The following is a 19694-nucleotide window of genomic DNA, read 5'->3' as shown; positions in this document are numbered from 1 at the left end:
GGGAATGTTTCCTGCAACTGGTCCCATATTAAGTCTATTAAGATGCTCTCAACATACTGTCCTGCTCTAAGCAGCATTACTTACCACCGGGATGTGAAGCTTGCTGAGGGGTTTCCCGTCCAGCAGGTAGGAGCCAGTGTAGGTCACATACTCAGCGTAACACTGCGGGGCCTGAGGGGTGATGTAGCACAGAATCTTCCTCTTCTCCTCAATCTTCTTCCTGATCTGCAGGTACTCGAAGTAAGGGTTGGACCGGTCACTGTGGTAGGGCTCGATCTCGTCCAGCTTGATAGCATTAACTACGACAGCTAAGGTCTGCTGGATCATCTCTCTTGTCTGCTGCATGGCTGTGTTTACAAGCTGGACCTGGACTTGCTGCCCGGCCGAGCGAGGGAATTTTCTTTTCCGCGGGTGCTGGGTCTGGGAGTCCTCTTCATCCATGGCAACTGGACGGCCTTTTGTCGTTTTACCGAGACCCACTGATGGAGAATTTGCGACGGTCAATGTAGCGGTTGAATGAGATGCAGCAGTGGAAACGCTGAGCCCAGAATCTTTCTTCTGAGCCGGTGAGGAAGACACTGAATTGGGTGTTGGCGTTCTAGTTGGGACTGGGTTGATGCTCACCTCTAGACTGGTGGTCACAGTGGTGGCAGTGGCTGATGAGGTTGGTGTGCTGGAGGTAGGAGGGGCAGCGGTGGCGTTGTTCTTGGCGCGATAGCGGGTAACTCTTTGAGGGATTTCCTCCACCTTCTTGGTGATATCTACAGGGATGGGTACAGGTGTGGGGGGAACTGGTGTTAGCTTGGATGGGGGTTCCTGAGTGTCTGAAGGCTCCACTGTGCTGGAAAGCGTAACTGCCACTGAGAGATGAGCATGAGGACTGCATGACAGAGATTCTGCTACAGTGTCACACATATCCTCATGCCTCTCCTCTGGCTTTGCGGAGGACTCTGACTCCAGCGGTAACTGCAACGACTCAGTGAGGGAGTGGATTGGTACATGATGGTTTTGACTGGGATCTGAATTTGGGGGTGAATACAACCTTATGGAATCTGACTCCTCATGAACGCCATACTGGCTTTCTAAAACACTGGCATGTGTGTGGTTAAGAGACAAAGAGCTGTTGGTAGGCACACTTTGAGGCTCTTGGTCCATCTCTTGTTGGAAGGTGGTGTGTAGAGATGGCACCACAAAGTCTTGTCCAGCAGATTCCCCTAAAACAAGGTCTTCAGAAGGGCACGGAGTCTTTAACAGACTTGGTAGGCCTACCTCCATTATGTCTGGTTCTTCTCTGTCTGGAATATTGTGTCTGATGTGAGCTGACACTGTCTTGCTGTGGTCAGCCAGTTCATGGTCTCGAGGCTCTGTTTCCTCTGATTTGTCCGGTAACGGCAGGTCAGGTAAAGAAAACGGGCCCAGATCATCCAGTTCGTCTGCATCAGCCGAAAATGGATCGGCCCATCGCACCACAGGCTCTGTTCCCACAGGTGGGGTGATGTGATCTTCAGGGGTAGCACTGAAACTGTGTGTGCTTTGTCTGCTGTCTGGGTCTACACATACGGTCTCTGTATCTAATTGGTGCCCATTTTCTATAATCGGCTTGTTGCAGTCCTGGAAGAAAGACTCTAGCCTGTTTGAGGACGATGAGGTGTTTAAATAGTTGGGTTCTACATCCATAGCTGTGTCGGGCCGCTCTGGAGAGGGGATCTCAGCAACAGCCTCCTTCTGCTCATCCAAATCCACTACGTCCTCTTTATGCCACCTATTCCAGGTCTCATAGGTGACAGAGGTGTGTCCAGAAAGGGGCTGCAAGTCGTTGTCAGAGTGGGAGTAGGGGCTAGTTATTTTCGAGACGGCAGCTTCGATCTCCCCATGGGCAGATTTGAGGTCCATCTCAGAGTTCCAACCCATGCTGTGATCGAAGCAGCTTTCTCCATTGTTCAGCACAGAGTGCACTGGGGACAGCTGCTGGACCTCAGGTTCCTGTCGGTCTGGTGACTCTGCATGCCAGCTCTCCGTCAGATGGTCATCACCTCGAGGGGAGAAAGTACATGGATCCCTTGTTGGTTCTTGCTCTTCCATCACAGAGTGGACTCCATCATTCCTGTCAACCATATCAGCTTCTTCCTATTCTTCCTCCTCTTCTTCCTCTTCCACGTCTTGTGCCCGATGTTCTTCCGTGACACAGGGCAGGTCTGAGTGGATCAGATTAGGTTCACTGTGGTGAGGCTCCGAGTTATCATCAATATCCAAGGGAGGTAAAGCAGCAGGAGCAGGTGTTGGTGGTGCAGCAATGTCAAAGCATGGCTCCTGGGGATCTGGTCTGTGGACAGGTGTGGAAGGTTTGGGCAGGAAACTGTTGTAGACACTCTCAGGAAGGTGTTCATGGTCCTCTGAGAGAGTAAGAGTTGCTGAAACCCTGTCTGGTGTCGGATGGCCCGACTCCCGGCGAGGGGACAACATCCTCATAGGAGAGAAATAGGATGACGTCAAGCATTCCAATCTATTCACAGTTACTGGTTTGTCCTCAAGAGGTTGAGAAGCAGAGGTTTGATCGTATTCAGCAGCAGGATCACTCTGCTGCCGAAGAAACTTGTCGGACTCGGATTTGAACTCGTTTTCTAGAGGCCTGCGGAGATCGGATGATGCAGAGCGGCTGACAAGTGGTAGCTGGAGGTTCTTTGCAGGAGTAGGACAAGTTCCCTCCTGGAAACTCTGGGAGTTAGAGTACCTGCTGGGTGGACAACAGAAAAACCTATTAAACAATATTCAACATTGAACAGAGTACACACATCTGTAACCTTATTTTATGATTATATGTTTAGATACTTTACCTTTCAAAGAATGTTGGGGAACAGGCATTCATTGACATTGTCATGGCTGATGAGTTCTGGCAGTCCAGCCCATCAAGCATAATGTCAGGATAATCCTCTGGACTGCAAGAGGGGGTACGTGGAGTCTGCATCACTTCCTCAAAGCTGGGACAAGAGATGACAGATGTTGGCGTGGGAACACCGGTTGGCCTGTTTTGATCTGGCCTTGGAGAAGCAGGGAGGTTCTCCTTCATTTGGTGCCCGGTCATCCAGTCCTTTGAGCTCTGACTGTCGGTAGGCTGGAACTTCCTCCCTGGAGACATAATCTGAGCAGGAAGGCCCACATCCTTGAGCTTTTTCTCTTTCAGACCCGACTCCAGGCTATTCAATTTCTTTGTAGATAGCTCACTGCGATTTTTCTTTACTTCCTCGGTGGACTTGGCTTTGTCTTTGAGCTTAGGATCCCCTGTCTTGGGTCTCAGCCTCTCCATCTGTTTCATTTTTTCCTTTTGCTTCTTGATGCAGGCTCTAACCTCCTGATCTTTAAGACTCAACATTTGACCAAAACTCGTCATCTGATGATCATCGTCCACCAGCAGTTTTTCACGTGGGCGAATGTCTTTCCGCACCTGGTCTTTGGACTGCGGGAGCTTTTCATTTTCATCCTTAGCTTTAGATTTACTGTGATCCATTCTGTTATCCTTGTCCAACATGTCCCGCGTTCTGTCTTTTTTCAGATCAAATTTAGGACTTTGCTCTTTCGACCTGTCTTTCAGGACAGTGACCTGGGGGCTTTCTTTCAACCCAGACTTCACATCCTCTCTGTGCTTAAATGACCCAAAGCCATCCATGTATTTATTCTTCTCCTCCTTAACTTTATCTTTATGTTTCTCCTTTTTCTTCTTGTCCTTCATCCTGTCTCCAATGATACCAGTGGATTTCTCTTTGTCCTTTTTAGACATCTCTTTTTCGAATTCCAAAGTTTTATCAAAGTCGTCATCGCCGTCTCCCTTGCCTCCGAACGGGAATGTGTAAGGATCAGCCTCCAGAGGCATGGGTTCCTTCTCAAAAGGTAGACTCTCTCTGCGGCTGTAGGACTCTCGGTTCTCCCCAGTTTTGTCACGTTTATCTCCTTTGTCCTTCTTGACTTTTTCTTTCTCCTTGTCATGGCTCTTCTTGGATGATGAAGAGGAGGAATGTCGGTGTCTCTCTTTGTCTCTGAACCGATCCTGTGGTGTGGCTATGGACAAAGAATCTCTCCTGTCCTCAGAGATATCAGTCAGGTTCAAAGAGTCGTAGTAACTGCTGAGGACTGGCTCGTGGCCTCGATCAGTAAAACTATCTGAGGAGATGTCACTGTTCTTGTCGTTGGAGTCATCCTTGTAGTCATTCATAGCCTCCTCCTCTAGTTTTTCTAACAGGGACTTTTCATTTTCACCACTACCCTTAGAGGGCTTTCTTTCCTTCAAATGGTCCTGCTTGTCTTTATATTTGCTCTTTGTCTTTTCCTCACTCGCGTCCCTTTTGTCCAACAGCTTTTGCTTGTTTTTCTTGTCTTGGTTTGAGTCCACTGATATTCTATCTTTCCTTTCCTTATATTTTCCGTCTACTGAATCCTTTTTGTCTTTGTTGTGTTTTTCTAGGGAGCCTTTCCTCTCTTTCCCAGAGTCAAATGAGGCCTTATCTTTCTTCTTTTCTTTGTGGTCTTTGTCTTTTGCCTTTTCTGTGTTGTGTTTAGTGTCTGCAGAAGATTTTCTCATTTTTTCTGAGTGGAAGTGATCCAGCTCATCCTGATCGGGTGTCGAGTCTTTTCTGATGGAGCCCGACCCAACAATAACAGTGCTTTTGTAACTGTCCTCATCATCGTCACTTTCATCCGTAAAGATGTCAGCAATCTTGTACCAAGTTTTTTCTCTGATTTTCTCGGGTTTTCTCTCTTCTTTTTTGACTTCCATCAAATCCTTCTCCCTGTCAGCATGTTTGTCTTGAGAGGACTTCTCTTTCTTGTCTTTTGTCTGTTCTGAAGACATCTTTCGATCTTTGTCTTTGCCATGAGAGTCTTTGTGTCTGTCTTTGGATCCCTCCTTCTTGTCTTTGGTGCCCCGGTCTTCGTCTTTTTCCTTGACAGTTTTCTCAGCGGAGCTCCGTTCAGTCTTCTCCTTCTCATGGTCAACTCCTCTGTCCTTTGTTTTGTCTTTGTGCTTGTCGGTTTTTGCCTTTTCCCGCTTCTCTGTTGCCTCTCCTTTCTTTTCTTTCTCCTTTCCAGAGTGGTTTCTGTCCCTGACAGCATCCATGTCTTTAAAAAATGTATCGTTGCCGTATTCATCTCCTATTGATTCCTGCTTGATTTTCTGATCTTTTCTTTCTTTTACACTGTCATATGAGTCTTTACGGTCGCGACTGCTGTCTAAAGAATCCTTGTCTTTTTTGTCTTTAACTGTTTCTGTGGACTCCTTCCTCTTTTTGTCTTTTTCAAGCGAGTGGCTGGAGTTAAGTTTTTGTTTTTCTGACCACTCTTTTTTCTTCTCGTTTGTCTTTTCTGACAAGTCTTTTTCTTTTTTCTTTGATGTTGCTTCCTTCTCTGATCTTTTGTCACTGTGCTCTGACTTCTTGTCCTTTACTTTGTTTTCTTTTCTTCTCGTCTCTTCTTTAACAGTCTCAACAATTAGCTTGACGGTGTTGTTGGACTTATATTCCTTGACTTCTTTAATGGGAACGTCCCAACTGTCATCTCCATAGAGGGAGGAATCTGAGGACATCTCAGAACCCCATCGGTCATGATGGTCATCTGATGCACTAAGCTTTGTGTCATCCAGGTTGAGGAAGCAGTTATTAATGTCATAGCCTTCATGATCAGACTCTTCTTTCAGTATTTTATCTTTTTTACATTTCTCTCTCTCCTCTTTGATGTTTTTCTCCTTGTCCACCTTTAGATGTTTCTCCTCTTTCTGCTCACTTTTCCTTTCCGCCTTGGAGGACGACTTCTCCTTGGACTTTTTCTTTTTCTCCTCTTTGTGGGGCTTCTGTTTATCCTCCTTGGGTTTCTCCTTTTCTTTGAAATTTCTTTCCTTGTCAGATTTTGCAGGCTTCTCCCTCTCCTCCTTGTTTGCCTTATCTTTTGTGGTTTCTTTAGCTTTTCTGCTTTTCTCCTCCTTTGCTGTTCTATGTAGGTCTTTTCCAGATGACCAATCTTTATCATCAGACTTGTTTTTTGTAAGCCTGTCCTCCTTTTTTGAATGGTCTTTGTCGTGCTTGGATAATTTCACCTTGTTCTCGGATGCTGATTCGGACTCAACAATTAAGGATTTCTGCCTTGAATCATCAAAGTCAAAAGAGTAGCTCTTTACAAATTTCTCATTCATATCCTGATTGAGCACAACACTTGGAGCTTTGTCCTTTTCCTTGTTTTTATGTTTGTGCTTCACTTTATGTTTTTTAATCACTTTTCCATCCACATCAGTTTTGGAGGCTGCGCTCTCTGAAGTGGAGTTTTTATAGAGATCAGAGTTTTTCTTCTCAATAATGTTACTGTGCACATGGTTGTTCTTCTTTTTGTTCTCCTGCGCTTTCCTCTTAACTTGCTTTACTGACTCCACACTCGAATCAGAGTACTCTGACTCACTGACTGGATCTGAAAGAGAACTGACGTCCGACCACGTAGGTGACGACACTGTCTTCCAGCCATCTGTCCTCCACTGCTTTGGATGCTGCTCCGCTAACGAGGGTGCCTGTTTCTGAGAGTTTAGGTTTCCATGTGAGGAGGAAGAGGCATTAAAGCCAGGGGACTCTTTAAGGTTAATTGTAGCAGAGTCCTTTATGCTGTTTGAGCCCTTGTCGTCTTCGCTTTCCAAATCTCCACAATCAGAGTCAGATGTGCAGAACTTATCGTTGACTTTCCCAAACCTGACCTCTTTGCTGACATTATTTTTGCTCTCCTTCTTTCGCTTCTTTTTGACTTTGTTTTTGTCTTTTTGTTGCTTGGAGCCAGAGTCTCTGGTCTTGGTATTTGTTTGCTGGGCTTGTTGTCGAGGTGTGGGCGCTGGTGTGAAACACAACGTCCTATCATCCTCATCTGAACTGTTACTGTCAGAGATGATCCGCCTGACTGTTTTCTTTGGTGTGAGCGAGTTGCTTTTGGAATAGGTTTTCACCTCTGTCTTGGGTATAGCGATGAAGCTGTTGGTCTTGCTAACGGAGTCCTTTCTGAAATCTTTCTTTAAGAGATGTTTATCGTCTACGGGAGGGACGCGCTCCTCCTCATCGTCCTCGTCGAATTCGTATTCGTCTTTGACGGGCGTCACAGCAGATTTAGGCGGATCTGTGGCTTTACCTTTTAGCTTCAGGCCCTTCTCAAACTCTGAGTCGGTGTTATTGCCATCTACAGAGCTTGAAGGGGCAAACGAAGGCGCATCTTCCTCCTCTGAAGATTCTGTCAGACATAGGCATAATCAATACTCAGCTTCACAGTCAAATACAGCAACATCTCATCTACTTAAACAAAATAGGAGGTTCAAAACAAAAAAATAGACAAACCTGATGAACTCTCTTCACTCGAGGTGTAAGTGCCCTTCCCTAGTAACAGATTCAGCATAGTTGGAGAGCTGGCAACCTTCAGTGGTGTTTCACCTCTCCTGTTGCTTTGACGTGGATCTGCTCCGTAGCGTAAAAGTAGTTTCACGACCTGAGGAGTCAATTCAGTCTGGGTGAAAATCTCCCATCTTCCGTCTCAACTTTCTTATTTTTGCTATGCTGATTTTCTTCACCTTCTTATTGCATTCTCATGTTGCTGTGTCTCTACCTCTCTGCATGCTGTCTTCTCAGCCAACACCGTTTCTACCAATCGTAGTAATCAGTCGCTAGTACTGTTAAGGCTAAATGCCATAAATGCAAGAAAAAATAGATTCCACAAGTAATCTAAATCTAATAAATGACCTGTATCCAACACTTCATTTGGGTCCAGATCTAGACTTTCAGGATGGTTTGGAGACCTCTGCTTTAAATATTAAAGTAATGTAAACCTATTGAGCTAAAATAAGACTTTTACACTGAATAAAAAACACGTAATGAGACTGCCTGAAGACCTGCCGTTATCTCTGGCCTCAGCCAATGTAACACGTTGATCATACCTGTTGCACCTGGCTTTTCATTTGCCACAGCTATTTTCATAGCACAATGATAAGTTTTATTGCTTTGAATTCTTCAAGACATTTTTCTCTTCTCTGCATATCTTACAATGCTGATTGAATTTGAAAAATTCACTTTGCTTTATTATTTTCCTTTTACCTTGAAATGCCCATTGTTGGAGGCATCATGCAGGGGAGTGTCATCATCCAGACCCTTGGTGTTGACTTCAGCTCCGGCTGCCAGCAGCTGTTTGGCCACATCATAATACCCCCTGTTGCAGGCTTCATGCAATGCAGTCCAGCCTAAAGATAAAAAACAATGGCTGAGTCAAAAGTGTGCTGTAGTTTAGTAGTTCTGTAGTTTAGTGGTTCTGTATCTGAGGGGAAACATGCATCTGCGTTTGTAAGGTGCATGAGAAACTTCTCACCTGCAAAGTCTTTTACATTCACATCAGCTCCCTCACTGATGAGCTCCTTGATGCGGCGCACCTCTCCACGGATAGCTGCTCGGTGCAGTCGAGTCTCTCCTCTCTCATTTCTTTTATTCACTTTGTCTTTGGTTTTAGATGCAGAGTTTGGCGTTCCCTTCTGACCCACACAGGACTGTGACTGATGCTTTGGTGTTGTGTCTGCACACAGAAGATAAATGACTCAATTAAATCCTAGAATAGTCTCCTAATTTCTAATAGTTTCCAAAAATGTACAAGGACCATTTAGGTTTTTTTCTGCAAATGCCGTGAAGTAATAGGCGTTTGAAAATCTTACAGCCACAAGGGGGCAATCACGCTCCACGAAACCACAGCACATTAATTGAAACCACTTTACTTGAGCCTTTTTTCACATTTGTAACATTAAACTCAAGCCTATATCCCATTTACATTATTGACTTTGTACAGCTATTGTCCAAAATAACATTTGAAATAAAATCATTTAATCTATGTCAATCCCTCTGGGCATGCAAGGAAGGAATTAACATAAATAAAAGTGTCTTTGCACAGATCTAAAATGTCAACACCAAGAGAAAAAAAACATAAGGTTGCAACAATGATCCAAATATTGGCATCTAATATGTTTCCAGACAAATTACTCCAACTACTAAAAATCTGAGTAAACATTATTAATTTCAATGAATGATCTTAAAGCTCACATGACACTGATGATCAGGTACACAACTAAATTCTTGTCTGCTTTTTGCATTTTCCTGTCTGTTGCCATTTGGCTCAAATCATGAGATCACACAATCAGTCCCAGAGTAACACGGTAGCTAAAGCTAGTTTTGTTTCCGTATTGTATTTGGAAAACTACATGTACTGCACCAGTCTGCTAATGTCACTGTTTGTCAAAATATCATCCATCACTGACAGCATGTGTTTAAATTGTTACTCTATTTATGTGTTATTTACGCTAGGATATCTAAAACTGATTGTATCCAGAGGCAGGCTAGAGATGAGGCAAAAATCAGCAGGGAAAATGCTTAAGATTTCCAAAATAAACAAAAACAAAAACCTGTGACTCATCCCCCATCTGGCTCACTTTTACCCCGCCTACGCATACTGCTCTCCCACACACACCGTCTACATATAAAGATCCATCCAATCGCCGTTTTCTTTTCCGCCACCGGTCCACAGAAGACGTGGCCTAAATGATAAGCACGCACCTGGGCTGTTGACGGTCTTCGCAGCTGTCATTTGCATGAGCAAGGCCACCTGCTGCCGCTCAGACACAGGGTACCCGGCCCGGATCCCAGGCATCCCCATTCCGAACGGCAAGCTCTTCCTGGTGTTAGTGGGCTCCTTTTTAATGCGCTTCCTCTCTGGACCTGGTTTCTCTGTGAAATAAGCAAAAGGAGAAAAGAAAATTAAGACATTTTATTTGCCTCTGTAGATGTACATGTAAACAAATGTACAACTACTTTCTAACACGATTCTTACTGATGTGAATTTATATTTCTGAAAAAAGTAAATAAAAAAGCATATGCATATACACTCACCGGTCACTTTATTAGGTACACTTGTCCGACTGCTCGTTAAATGCAAATTTCTAATCAGCCAATCACGTGGCTGCAACTCAATGCATTTAGGCATGTAGAGATGGTCAAGACAATCTCCTGCAGTTCAAACTGAGCATCAGAACGGGGAAGAAAGGTGATTTAAGTGACTTTGAATGTGGCACAGTTATTGGTGCCAGACGGGCTGGTCTGAGTATTTCAGAAACTGCTGATCTACTGGGATTTTCACTCACTACCATCTCTAGGGTTTACAGAGAATGGTCCGAAAAAGAGAAAATATCCAGTGAGCGGCAGTTCTGTGGGTGCAAAGGCCTTGTTGATGTCAGAGGTCAGAGGAGAATGGCCAGACTGGTTCAAGCTGATAGAAAGGCAACAGTAACTCAAATAACCACTTGTTACAATCAAGGCATGAAGAAGAGCATCTCTGAACGTACAACACGTCGAACCTTGAGGCGGATAGACTACAGCAGTAGAAGACCACACAGGGTGCCACTCCTGTCAGCTAAGAACAGGAAACTGAGTCTACAATTCGCACAGGCTCACCAAAATTGGACAATAGAAGATTGGAAAAACATTGCCTGGTCTGATGAGTCTCGATTTCTGCTGCAACATTCGGATGGTAGGGTCAGAATTTGGCGTCAACAACATGAAAGCATGAATCCATCCTGCCTTGTATCAACGGTTCAGGCTGGTGGTGTAAGGGTGGGGGGGATATTTTCTTGGCACACTTTGGGCCCCTTAGTACCAACTGAGCATCGTGTCAACGCCACAGCCTACCTGAGTATTGTTGCTGACCATGTCCATCCCTTTCTGACCACAGTGTACCCATCTTCTGATGGTTACTTCCAGCAGGATAACGCGCCATGTCATAAAGCATGAATCCTCTCAGACTGGTTTCTTGAACATGACAATGAGTTCATTGGACTCAAATGGCCTCCACAGTCACCAGATCTCAATCCAACAGAGCACCTTTGGGATGTGGTGGAACGGGAGATTCGCATCATGGATGTGCAGCCGACAAATCTGCAGCATCTGTGTGATGCGATCATGTCAATATGGACCAAACTCTCTGAGGAATGTTTCCAGTACCTTGTTGAATCGATGCCATGAAGGATTAAGGCAGTTCTGAAGGCAAAACACTACTCATATTTTGCAACCTTAATACAGAGTAAACAGTTTATGAATAAAAAAACCCACTTCCTGCCAATTTCGTCTACACACAATTGACTGGAACCTTCAATCTCTGATACCAACATTAAGTTAATATGTTATGAGCCAAATTATCAACAAGTCATATCCAAAAATAAAGTAAACATGCTAATGTTAGCCTAGAATGTCAGGAAGGTGCTGCAGATAAAAACACTGACGGCAAGGGCAAAGATGAACTAATAAACATATAAGGATCATTTGTAAGGACAATATTTCTGCTGCTATCAAGAAACACATTTAAGAGAGACTGCAGCATCTGTGAGTTAAGAGCTATACAATCCCAATAGTAATGTAGTGATAGTGATGAAATTTAATGTTATTTTACTGCAAATGCTGTTGAAACCAGATATCTACCAACACTGTAAATAAGACATTTTTTCTCACTGTTGGATATTAATATCTGTCAGACACCAACATTATTTATTTTTGCTAAATGTCAGAATGATGGAGGAGATCATTTTATATAGAATCATAAGTTTACATACAAAAAGACCACCATGCCTTTATATAATTTGGGAAAAACTATATGATGATGGCAACTTAGAGCTGGGCGATAAAACGATAGACATATATATCTCGATATAATTTTTCCTCAATAGACCTATGAGAAAGGGTCGATGCAGACCTTCGATATACAGACAAGATGAATAGCCAATGATAATAGGAGTTGCAGCCAGACATGCTAACGGCTAATGTTTGAGGCGCTGTTTTTCACTGGAAAAGCAGAACAAATTTTGTTCCCCAAAGAATAAAAGACGTAAGACCCAGCGAACGACATCGCTGACAAGCAGGGTCCAAATAGAGGAGGTATTTTTTAATCTGTACACTGCAAATTACGTCGCGCGCATGCTTCGACAAAGTTGGGGATTACCTACAATCTGTTTTACCACCTTAACCAGTGCCACACACTGGAACACGAAGAATGTTGTTGAGTGGCCTTCCAACATGAGGGGGAAAGGCCACTCAACTTGGAAGAAGCCATCACTCCAAAAGTAACATAAAAAGCCAATTTACAGTTTGCAAATGCACTGAGGGACAAAGCTCAGATCTCAGTCCCATAAAAAATTTGTGAGCAGAGGTGAGGAGATTTGTGTGAGCATGGTGGCCTCCAAACCTGACTGAGTTAGAAAATCCTTTCTGTTATTTTTCCATTCAGCAAATAGAAACAGTTGTGGTAATCCTAAGAAAATAAAGTATTGTCTTATTTGTTGTCAGACGGTGAGAAACAAAAGGTAATGTGTCATCAAACATGGTGTATGTAAAAAATAAGTATTTTAAGCTGTCTTTTCACTTTTTGAAAAGACTGCACCAAATCGTGTTTTACGACGAGCTCTAAAAGTAACATTTTAATTGAATTCAGAGGCTTTGGAAATATTCCTCGTGTCAAAACTCATGGCAGGATCTGTACAGCATGGTGGCCTAGTGGTTAGAGCAGGAGGTTTGTGTTCCAGAGGGGACACAAGGGGCCAGGTTCGTATCCCACAGATTACCACTCTGGGTCCCTGAGCAAGACCCTTAGCCCCAGAAAGCTAAAACCGGTTTCTTAAACCAGTTTTAAAAGCCAACAATGGAGAAATAAAAATGATTAGATTGTGCTCAATACTATGTTTACATGTTATTTTTAACCCCCATTCCCCCATGTCCGACAGCAAATCTGCCAGTCTCTTCTCCTCATATCAAATTTAGCAGTTTTATTATCACTGTACGTCTCAAAACTCATGTTTTCAAATCTAGTGACTCTCCATAAATAACATAGTACAGTGCATGTAAACTATAACTCCCCAACAGATACACCATTACAATAAAAAACAGAAGGTATGAGCAGGTCTTTCTAAAACATAAAAAAAAAAACAGTTCTGTTCAGCAGTTTTAATCAGAAACATTTTATTCACTTTTTCTAGACTCTGATCTGATTACAAAACACAAAGTATGATAATAAACAGATTTGTCTGCATTCAAGTTGCAATGAAATACAGTATAAGAAAGTACTAAAAGAGGAAATAAGCTAACAGATGGTAATGGCTTAGAGTGGCTTAGAATAGGCAACAGTATAGTCCTATGGTTTAGTGTCTCGAAAAAGCACACTGTTTTCTTTTTTCTAGGATGTCCTTTGCAGACTAGTGTGGAAAAAAAACCTGAACACCATAATTTCTAATTTTCTGCATGTGCAACTCAGTGTCCAGGGAGTTTGTGGGTAGAAGTAAGTGACTGGTGTCATTAACCAGCGGCCCCTGAGGAAAGGAAGGGCCAACAGGCCGTATTTATGTCCGTCTGTGTCCAAGCCAATCAGGCAAAATTGTGAAAAGAGGGAAAAAGGGTGTGACTTGGCAAAACCGTAGTTATTATGAAATAGCTGGTGTGCATTTCAACTCAACATGGCCTTGCCAAGGTCACCGCTGCCTGCCAGGATTACTGGAGACACAGAGCTACTGGACAAAAGCAGCTGCTCCACAAAGACACATCCCACAATTATTTTTAGTGGCAACATACCATCTGATGACCCACAGAGTGTACAGCTACACGTGAGTGTAGCACTTCATCACCGAGGGGGGGAAGCTCCCTGTGCCAACAGGAAATTCTCCCAGCATTTGCAGACTCCAAACACAAAGGCTGAAACTTAAACAGCATATCTGGATGTATGGAGGCACATTACAGCAAAGCATATGTCTGCCCCTGATCTCTGTGGAGCTTCTTTTAGTCCAAGACTGAATGCAAAGCTTGAGGCAACAAACACACAAGTAAATAGGCCAAGAAGGAATGAAGCTCGTGCTTCCGGTGTCAAAAGGCCTTCCAGGAAAATATTTTCCCAGTCACATGTACAGAGCAGATAAACTTTCACTAACATCTGTGAACACTTACAGCTAATGTGTCCTGCAGCAGTCTTTGATACACTCTCACGTTCTCCAAAGCAATCGCCATTTACAGACATTCCTTCTGTAAAGACAGCAGGGACCGCAGAAGCAGTCCAAACATGTTTTTCTTTTCCTGCAGCAGAACAGTGAAACTGCTAAGCTAGTTTTTCCATGCTATGTTTAAAGACGGGGAAGCATGAAGGCAGTCATACCCTAAATGCACCCATATAGAGCAATGCTGCTAGACAATGTACAAGTCTAAGCCCACACAATACCAGGGCCTGCTCATGTCTCGTTTGTGGATCAGACTGATCAAACAGAACAACTCAGGCTAGATGGACATAAGATTATAGAAAAACACACACACACACACACACACACACACACACACACACACACACTCTCTTGTTTTGCTATATGTAGTGAGGACCATGTGTTGACTCCCATTGATTTTCAGGCATTTTCAACCCTTTCTATGCCCTAACCCTGACAATAACCCTAAACCTAACCATTACCAGTGCATGCCTAACCCTAACCTTAACCTAAACTCAATTCACATCTTAGTCCTAAACCTAACCGTTAGCAAAATAGGTCGTGAGGACCAGCAAAATGTCCTCACTTTGGTACAAACGGTCCTCAATTTGATGGTGAAATAGGGAAAATGGTTCTCACTGTGATGCCAAGACAGGAACACACACACACACAAAATAATGCAACTGTGTGTGAATTACTCGTACTTTGTACTAACAATCGGCTGACCTTATTCACAAGTTAATGAGTTTAAGATCTCTCACTTCACCTGTAACTAAAGCTAAATCTTTCCTAGCGATTTGAGGTTTTTCTGCTACATCTTAGTAGCGCTCTCGTCTGGTGCACCAAACATGCTAGCTGTCGCGCATCAGAAAATGCGCAGACACTGTGACAATGTGGGAGTTGTTTCAGTGAAATATCTTTGAGGTGGGATGTTATCTCCAAAGAAAGCTCCACAGCACAAAATCCCAGATTCTAAACAACTCTCGAAGGTCATAGATCCTTTGAGGTAACAGTTGTAATGAACTTCGTAATTAGTTTCGCCTTCTCCGAAGTAGGGGGTAGCTCGATGGTCTTCTGGTTTACAGCGGCAGGTTAGACCAGCTGTTTTGCTTCCGTCACCATGTAAGACGTGTTTTTAAATGTTTCCTTTTAGTTCAACACAGAGTTAAAATTGTGTGGCTTCAGGATGCAGTGTATAGACTGTAAGACTTTAGGTGTTCACCGTAAACTGTCCTGGTGCCACACGTATGCACTTCTGAGTTCCGTTTTGCAGTTCCTCAAAATTAGGCCATCAATTAACATTACGATAATCAAGTTTCGAATTTGTTAATTTAGTTAGAATAGTCTATGTGCAGATCTTGATGCATCAAAAAATAGATTTTTTTTATCTGCCATCTATGTGTGTGTGTGTGTGTGTGTGTTTAAAATAGTTTGAAGAAAAGTGACACGTTATTTGCAAGCCATTAATTATTCAGTTTAACGTAAATTAATAGTGCCCATCACGCTTAGATTTCTGTAACAAAGACAGACAGACACACACACACACACACACCCTAAAACACCCAACCTCCTACACACACACACCCTAAAACACCCATCCCACCCTACACACATACCCTAAAACACCCATCCCCCCCACACACATACCCTAAAACACCCATCCCCCCTACACACACACATACCCTAAAACACCCATCCCCCCTACACACACACACCCTAAAACACCCGTCCCCCCCACACACATACCCTAAAACACCCATCCCCCCCACACACACACCCTAAAACACCCATCCCCCCATAAAACACCCATCCCCCCCTACACACACACACACACACACCATGCTTCAACTATTTGTTTGATGTCCATTTAGGGGACAGTGCTTTATTGTGTCTCAGTAAAATGATATGACTCAGCTTTAAGACGGGTGAAACCTTACTCTCCTTCCTCCTGGAAACTTGACTAAGAGGATAAGAGAATAGATAAGAAAAGCAAGTGAGCTAGGGACTGTCACCCCATGAATAGACCGCCTACCTGAGCCAGGGGAAGAAATACACATCAAACATAAATGGCACGTTTTAATAAAGGTAGATTTTCAAATGGCAGGCATATAATACTAAAGTGTGAGGTAACAACAAAATAAAAACACTTTCTGCTTCCAACAGACGCCATGACAAGGCTAACCACTCTAACCAGCCAGACCAGGTATGTTCGTAGAAGCTTAGAGTATAACACATTGTGTTTGGGGAGTTGTAAATGTTACCCAAAGAGGAAGTTAAGGGACAACTGGCAGGAAATAGCCAACAGGATGTTTTCTCAATGTTCAATACAGAGCAAGAGAGAATGAAACGTACAGTGTGAACACAGGGACATGCAATGTGCTCGCAGTCCAATATGAACATGTCCGTCAGTACAAACACAAGCTGCACGCTGAGAGTATTTTATGTGAAAAGCTTCTATCTGATCATCTGGGAGACTGGAGAACAGGAAGGCAAACTCCATAGCTGAAAGAAGTAGTAACTGCAGATCTGGCAAGAGACAAACAGCGCAACACCAATACTGTGACACCAAATTATGTAACTGGTAGGTATGGCAGAAGTTACAACATGTTTGTTAAACACCACACAGCAAGTCTCTCTTAGTTCATAAAGCTAGGTTACAAATCTGACAAGAAGACCCAAAACTAATGTTATCAAACAGCAAACCAGATGAGTTCAAGCCTTCTGAACATGGGTTAGTCACAACATTGTGACTACAGACGGGTAAAGTGAAGATCAAAGCTCATATTCTGAACAGGCTCTGCTGGGAAAGCCTGAGTCCTGGTATTCACAGTAATGCTACTTTGACAAGTACCTTCGTGTAGCTACCTAAAAAATCCAACCCCCACAATACAGTAACACCCCTTTACCCCTCCCCCCAACGGGACAGCAGTGGGTCTGGCTAATAACAGCTTAGGAACAGCTTAATGCAAACAACGAAAGCTGTTTTCAAACATGGACCAAAGTCCTGAAATGTCCCAGTGTGGAGGCATGTCAGAATTGACTTATTTGCTGCATTAACTAGCAGATTCAACTTATTTCTATCTCACCTAAAGCCTCAATCACATTTTTGGAGAATCTGTGTGAGATAACATCTCAACATGGCAACAAATCTTACCTTAAGGTGAGTGGGTGCGTTACTTTCTACAGTTGTCAATAATTTCCGATAATTGTTGTGATGAAATTCTCATCAAGGAGAATAAAATAAAAAAAGAACGTATTGATAATAATGGTAGTGTGATCAGATCTATCTTCTCACAGCATTTAGGCCTGTAAGTGACCCTAAATTGACCTTAAAGTGTTTACAGCTGTGATTCTTGTTCTCTTGTGTTGCTAACTCGACCGTGTGGACTGCGACTTTGTGCTGGGTCAACCCAGACTCTTGTCTAACAGACTGGATGTCAACACTTATTTTTTACCATTACTTATTATATAAGACAGCTTTTTAGCATTATATGATTAATGATTAATTTTGAAAGAAAGTTCAGTTTATTGCACATTAAACAGAAGGTTTAATAACTCTTAAATTGACTTGAACTTCAGAGTACCAAAGATGAAACTGCCTTTCAAGATGTCATGGGTAACAAACAAACTAGAAAATAAAAACAGGAGTGGAGTAGTAAAACCATCTGAGGTGGCTCCCTCATAGGCTGAACTCTGCTGTGCTTAAACAGGGAAGAAGTGGAAGTGAGATGATCTCAAGAGAGAGGAATGCTGCTGTTTAGCACTCCTCAGGACGTGGTCATGGCATTGCTTGGAGATCCTAAAAACTGATGAATGCCAAATAAAGCTCAGAGTTTCTGACAACACAAGGAATTTTTAAACCTGCTTTTTCACACATTTTTGGCTCACTTCACTACATTCTAATTCATTAAATACTAAATATTCCCATTTTAATTAGAGGCTGAAACAGACTTTACATGCAGCCGAATCCATTCTGAAAAGCTTTATATCTGGAGTAGTGATTGCTGTTTTCATGAAACTAAAAAACTATTTCCCTAGCTCACACATGTCTTGCATGTAGTTTACAAGAAGCCAGTAAAATGAGGATTATTATGTGTAGATTTCCACTGCTGATTGGTGAAAATTGGCTTAATCTGCAAAGGGAACAACCAAAAAGTAATTCAACAATAAAGAAGCGTGAAATACGATAAGGAACAAAGGCACAAGGCCAATGACATTGGATCAACCACATCACGATCCTCCTCGCCAGCTGGCAACAAACATCTGCTATATTCTGTTATTTCATTAGTCTTAGTTACTTAATGACTTGCTCCGGCTTTTGTTACGAGTCACAGTTATCTTTAACCATATGTTATATTCTATATTATATATTTATATAGTCAAACTATGGTTTGACTCTTTATCTATAACAATTTTATGCTCTATTTCACTGAGCAATGCTATGGTTGCCAAAATAATAAAAGTTTCGAAAAAACAAAAAACAAATATTTCGATAGGATTGATATAGAAAAAAAAGAATTATTCAGAGATACTTATTTGCATCAAAATCCCTATAAACTGACCCAATTGAATTTGCTGCAATAACACATGCTCAGCATCTCCCCTTCCTGCAGCCCAACCTGACCAAAACAATGAGCTGCTGCTGGAGGTTTTCAACTCTGCTCGCATGTTGAGTACACCAAGAAAAAAAAAAACAAACACCTTTTTAGCCATCATGGCAAGCACAAAGCGTTGTTCTGAGGTATTTTCTTAATGAGGCAGACTGACAGGAAAAAAAACAAAATGCTAGGGATGCAACATTCCAGCTATGCTAACGCTACAAGCTAACACCACCACACTGACATCTGACAGCAAATTAAAAAGGTGAGTAAAGCTCCTGTATCTGCAGCAGTGAAGTAGTAAACCTACCAGAAGACACAACTAACGCTACTTGTTTTAATATTAGCTTCATGGACATATTAACAGCATGGACTACTCATTATAGGGGGTCTATATTTGCTATGAACCCAAAGCATAAAGACATTACCAAAATTAATTTATTTATCACAACTCATATTGTTATCCCAGCTTTCACCAATATTACTGCACATCGGATGTTTTCCTAATATTGTGCAGCCCTACTCCAGTGTCTACCTCTGGTAAAACACGAATCAGTCTCATGCAGCCTCTGTGTTCCAATCCTTACAAGATGTGTTGAGTTTATATTTCTCAATCATCTCATTCTGTGCCTGTCACCTAATGGAAACTAGTTATTTTGAAACTGAGATGGTAGCTGCAGAGAGTGAGATCATTAATGATCATGAAACCGAAATATTCAGCTATTGTCACATATGCCTGTTTCAGCTAGCTGTTCGTTACAAACAATCAACCACTAACCCCTCCACTGAGGATCGTTTTGTCATTCATGAATAACAAGGGAGCTGCAGTTGCCAGCACTGTTGCCTTGCAGCAAGAAGGTCATTGGCTCCATGACTGTCAAGCTGATTGGTCTCTCTGTGCATGTGTGTGTCTCTGCGCTGGCTATCCAAATTTATTCCATGCTACAAAATACAACCGACGCTGTTTTGCATTATCCCAAGCATGTTTATATCTGCATCAGATTCTACTGATTAATGTAAGAGGCTCAAGGTAGGGTTAAAGTTAGAACTGCTCTGTT

At 42.7% G+C, this 19694-nt stretch overlaps 1 protein-coding gene across 1 annotated transcript in view; it reads right to left on the bottom strand.

The window, feature by feature from the left end:
• Positions 1-19694, bottom strand: part of ankrd11 (ankyrin repeat domain 11) — a 115565-nt gene that overhangs the window by 4349 nt on the left and 91522 nt on the right. The window contains 6 exon segments of the mRNA XM_047363147.1: positions 85-2734; positions 2835-7242; positions 7347-7494; positions 8097-8239; positions 8365-8565; positions 9594-9764. Of these exon segments, the coding sequence (XP_047219103.1) occupies positions 85-2734; positions 2835-7242; positions 7347-7494; positions 8097-8239; positions 8365-8565; positions 9594-9764 (7721 nt within the window).

Source organism: Girardinichthys multiradiatus, chromosome 4, assembly GCF_021462225.1.
Source record: "Girardinichthys multiradiatus isolate DD_20200921_A chromosome 4, DD_fGirMul_XY1, whole genome shotgun sequence".
In the NCBI taxonomy this organism is placed as follows: domain Eukaryota; kingdom Metazoa; phylum Chordata; class Actinopteri; order Cyprinodontiformes; family Goodeidae; genus Girardinichthys; species Girardinichthys multiradiatus.
This window is presented reverse-complemented; position numbering and strand designations above follow the sequence as displayed.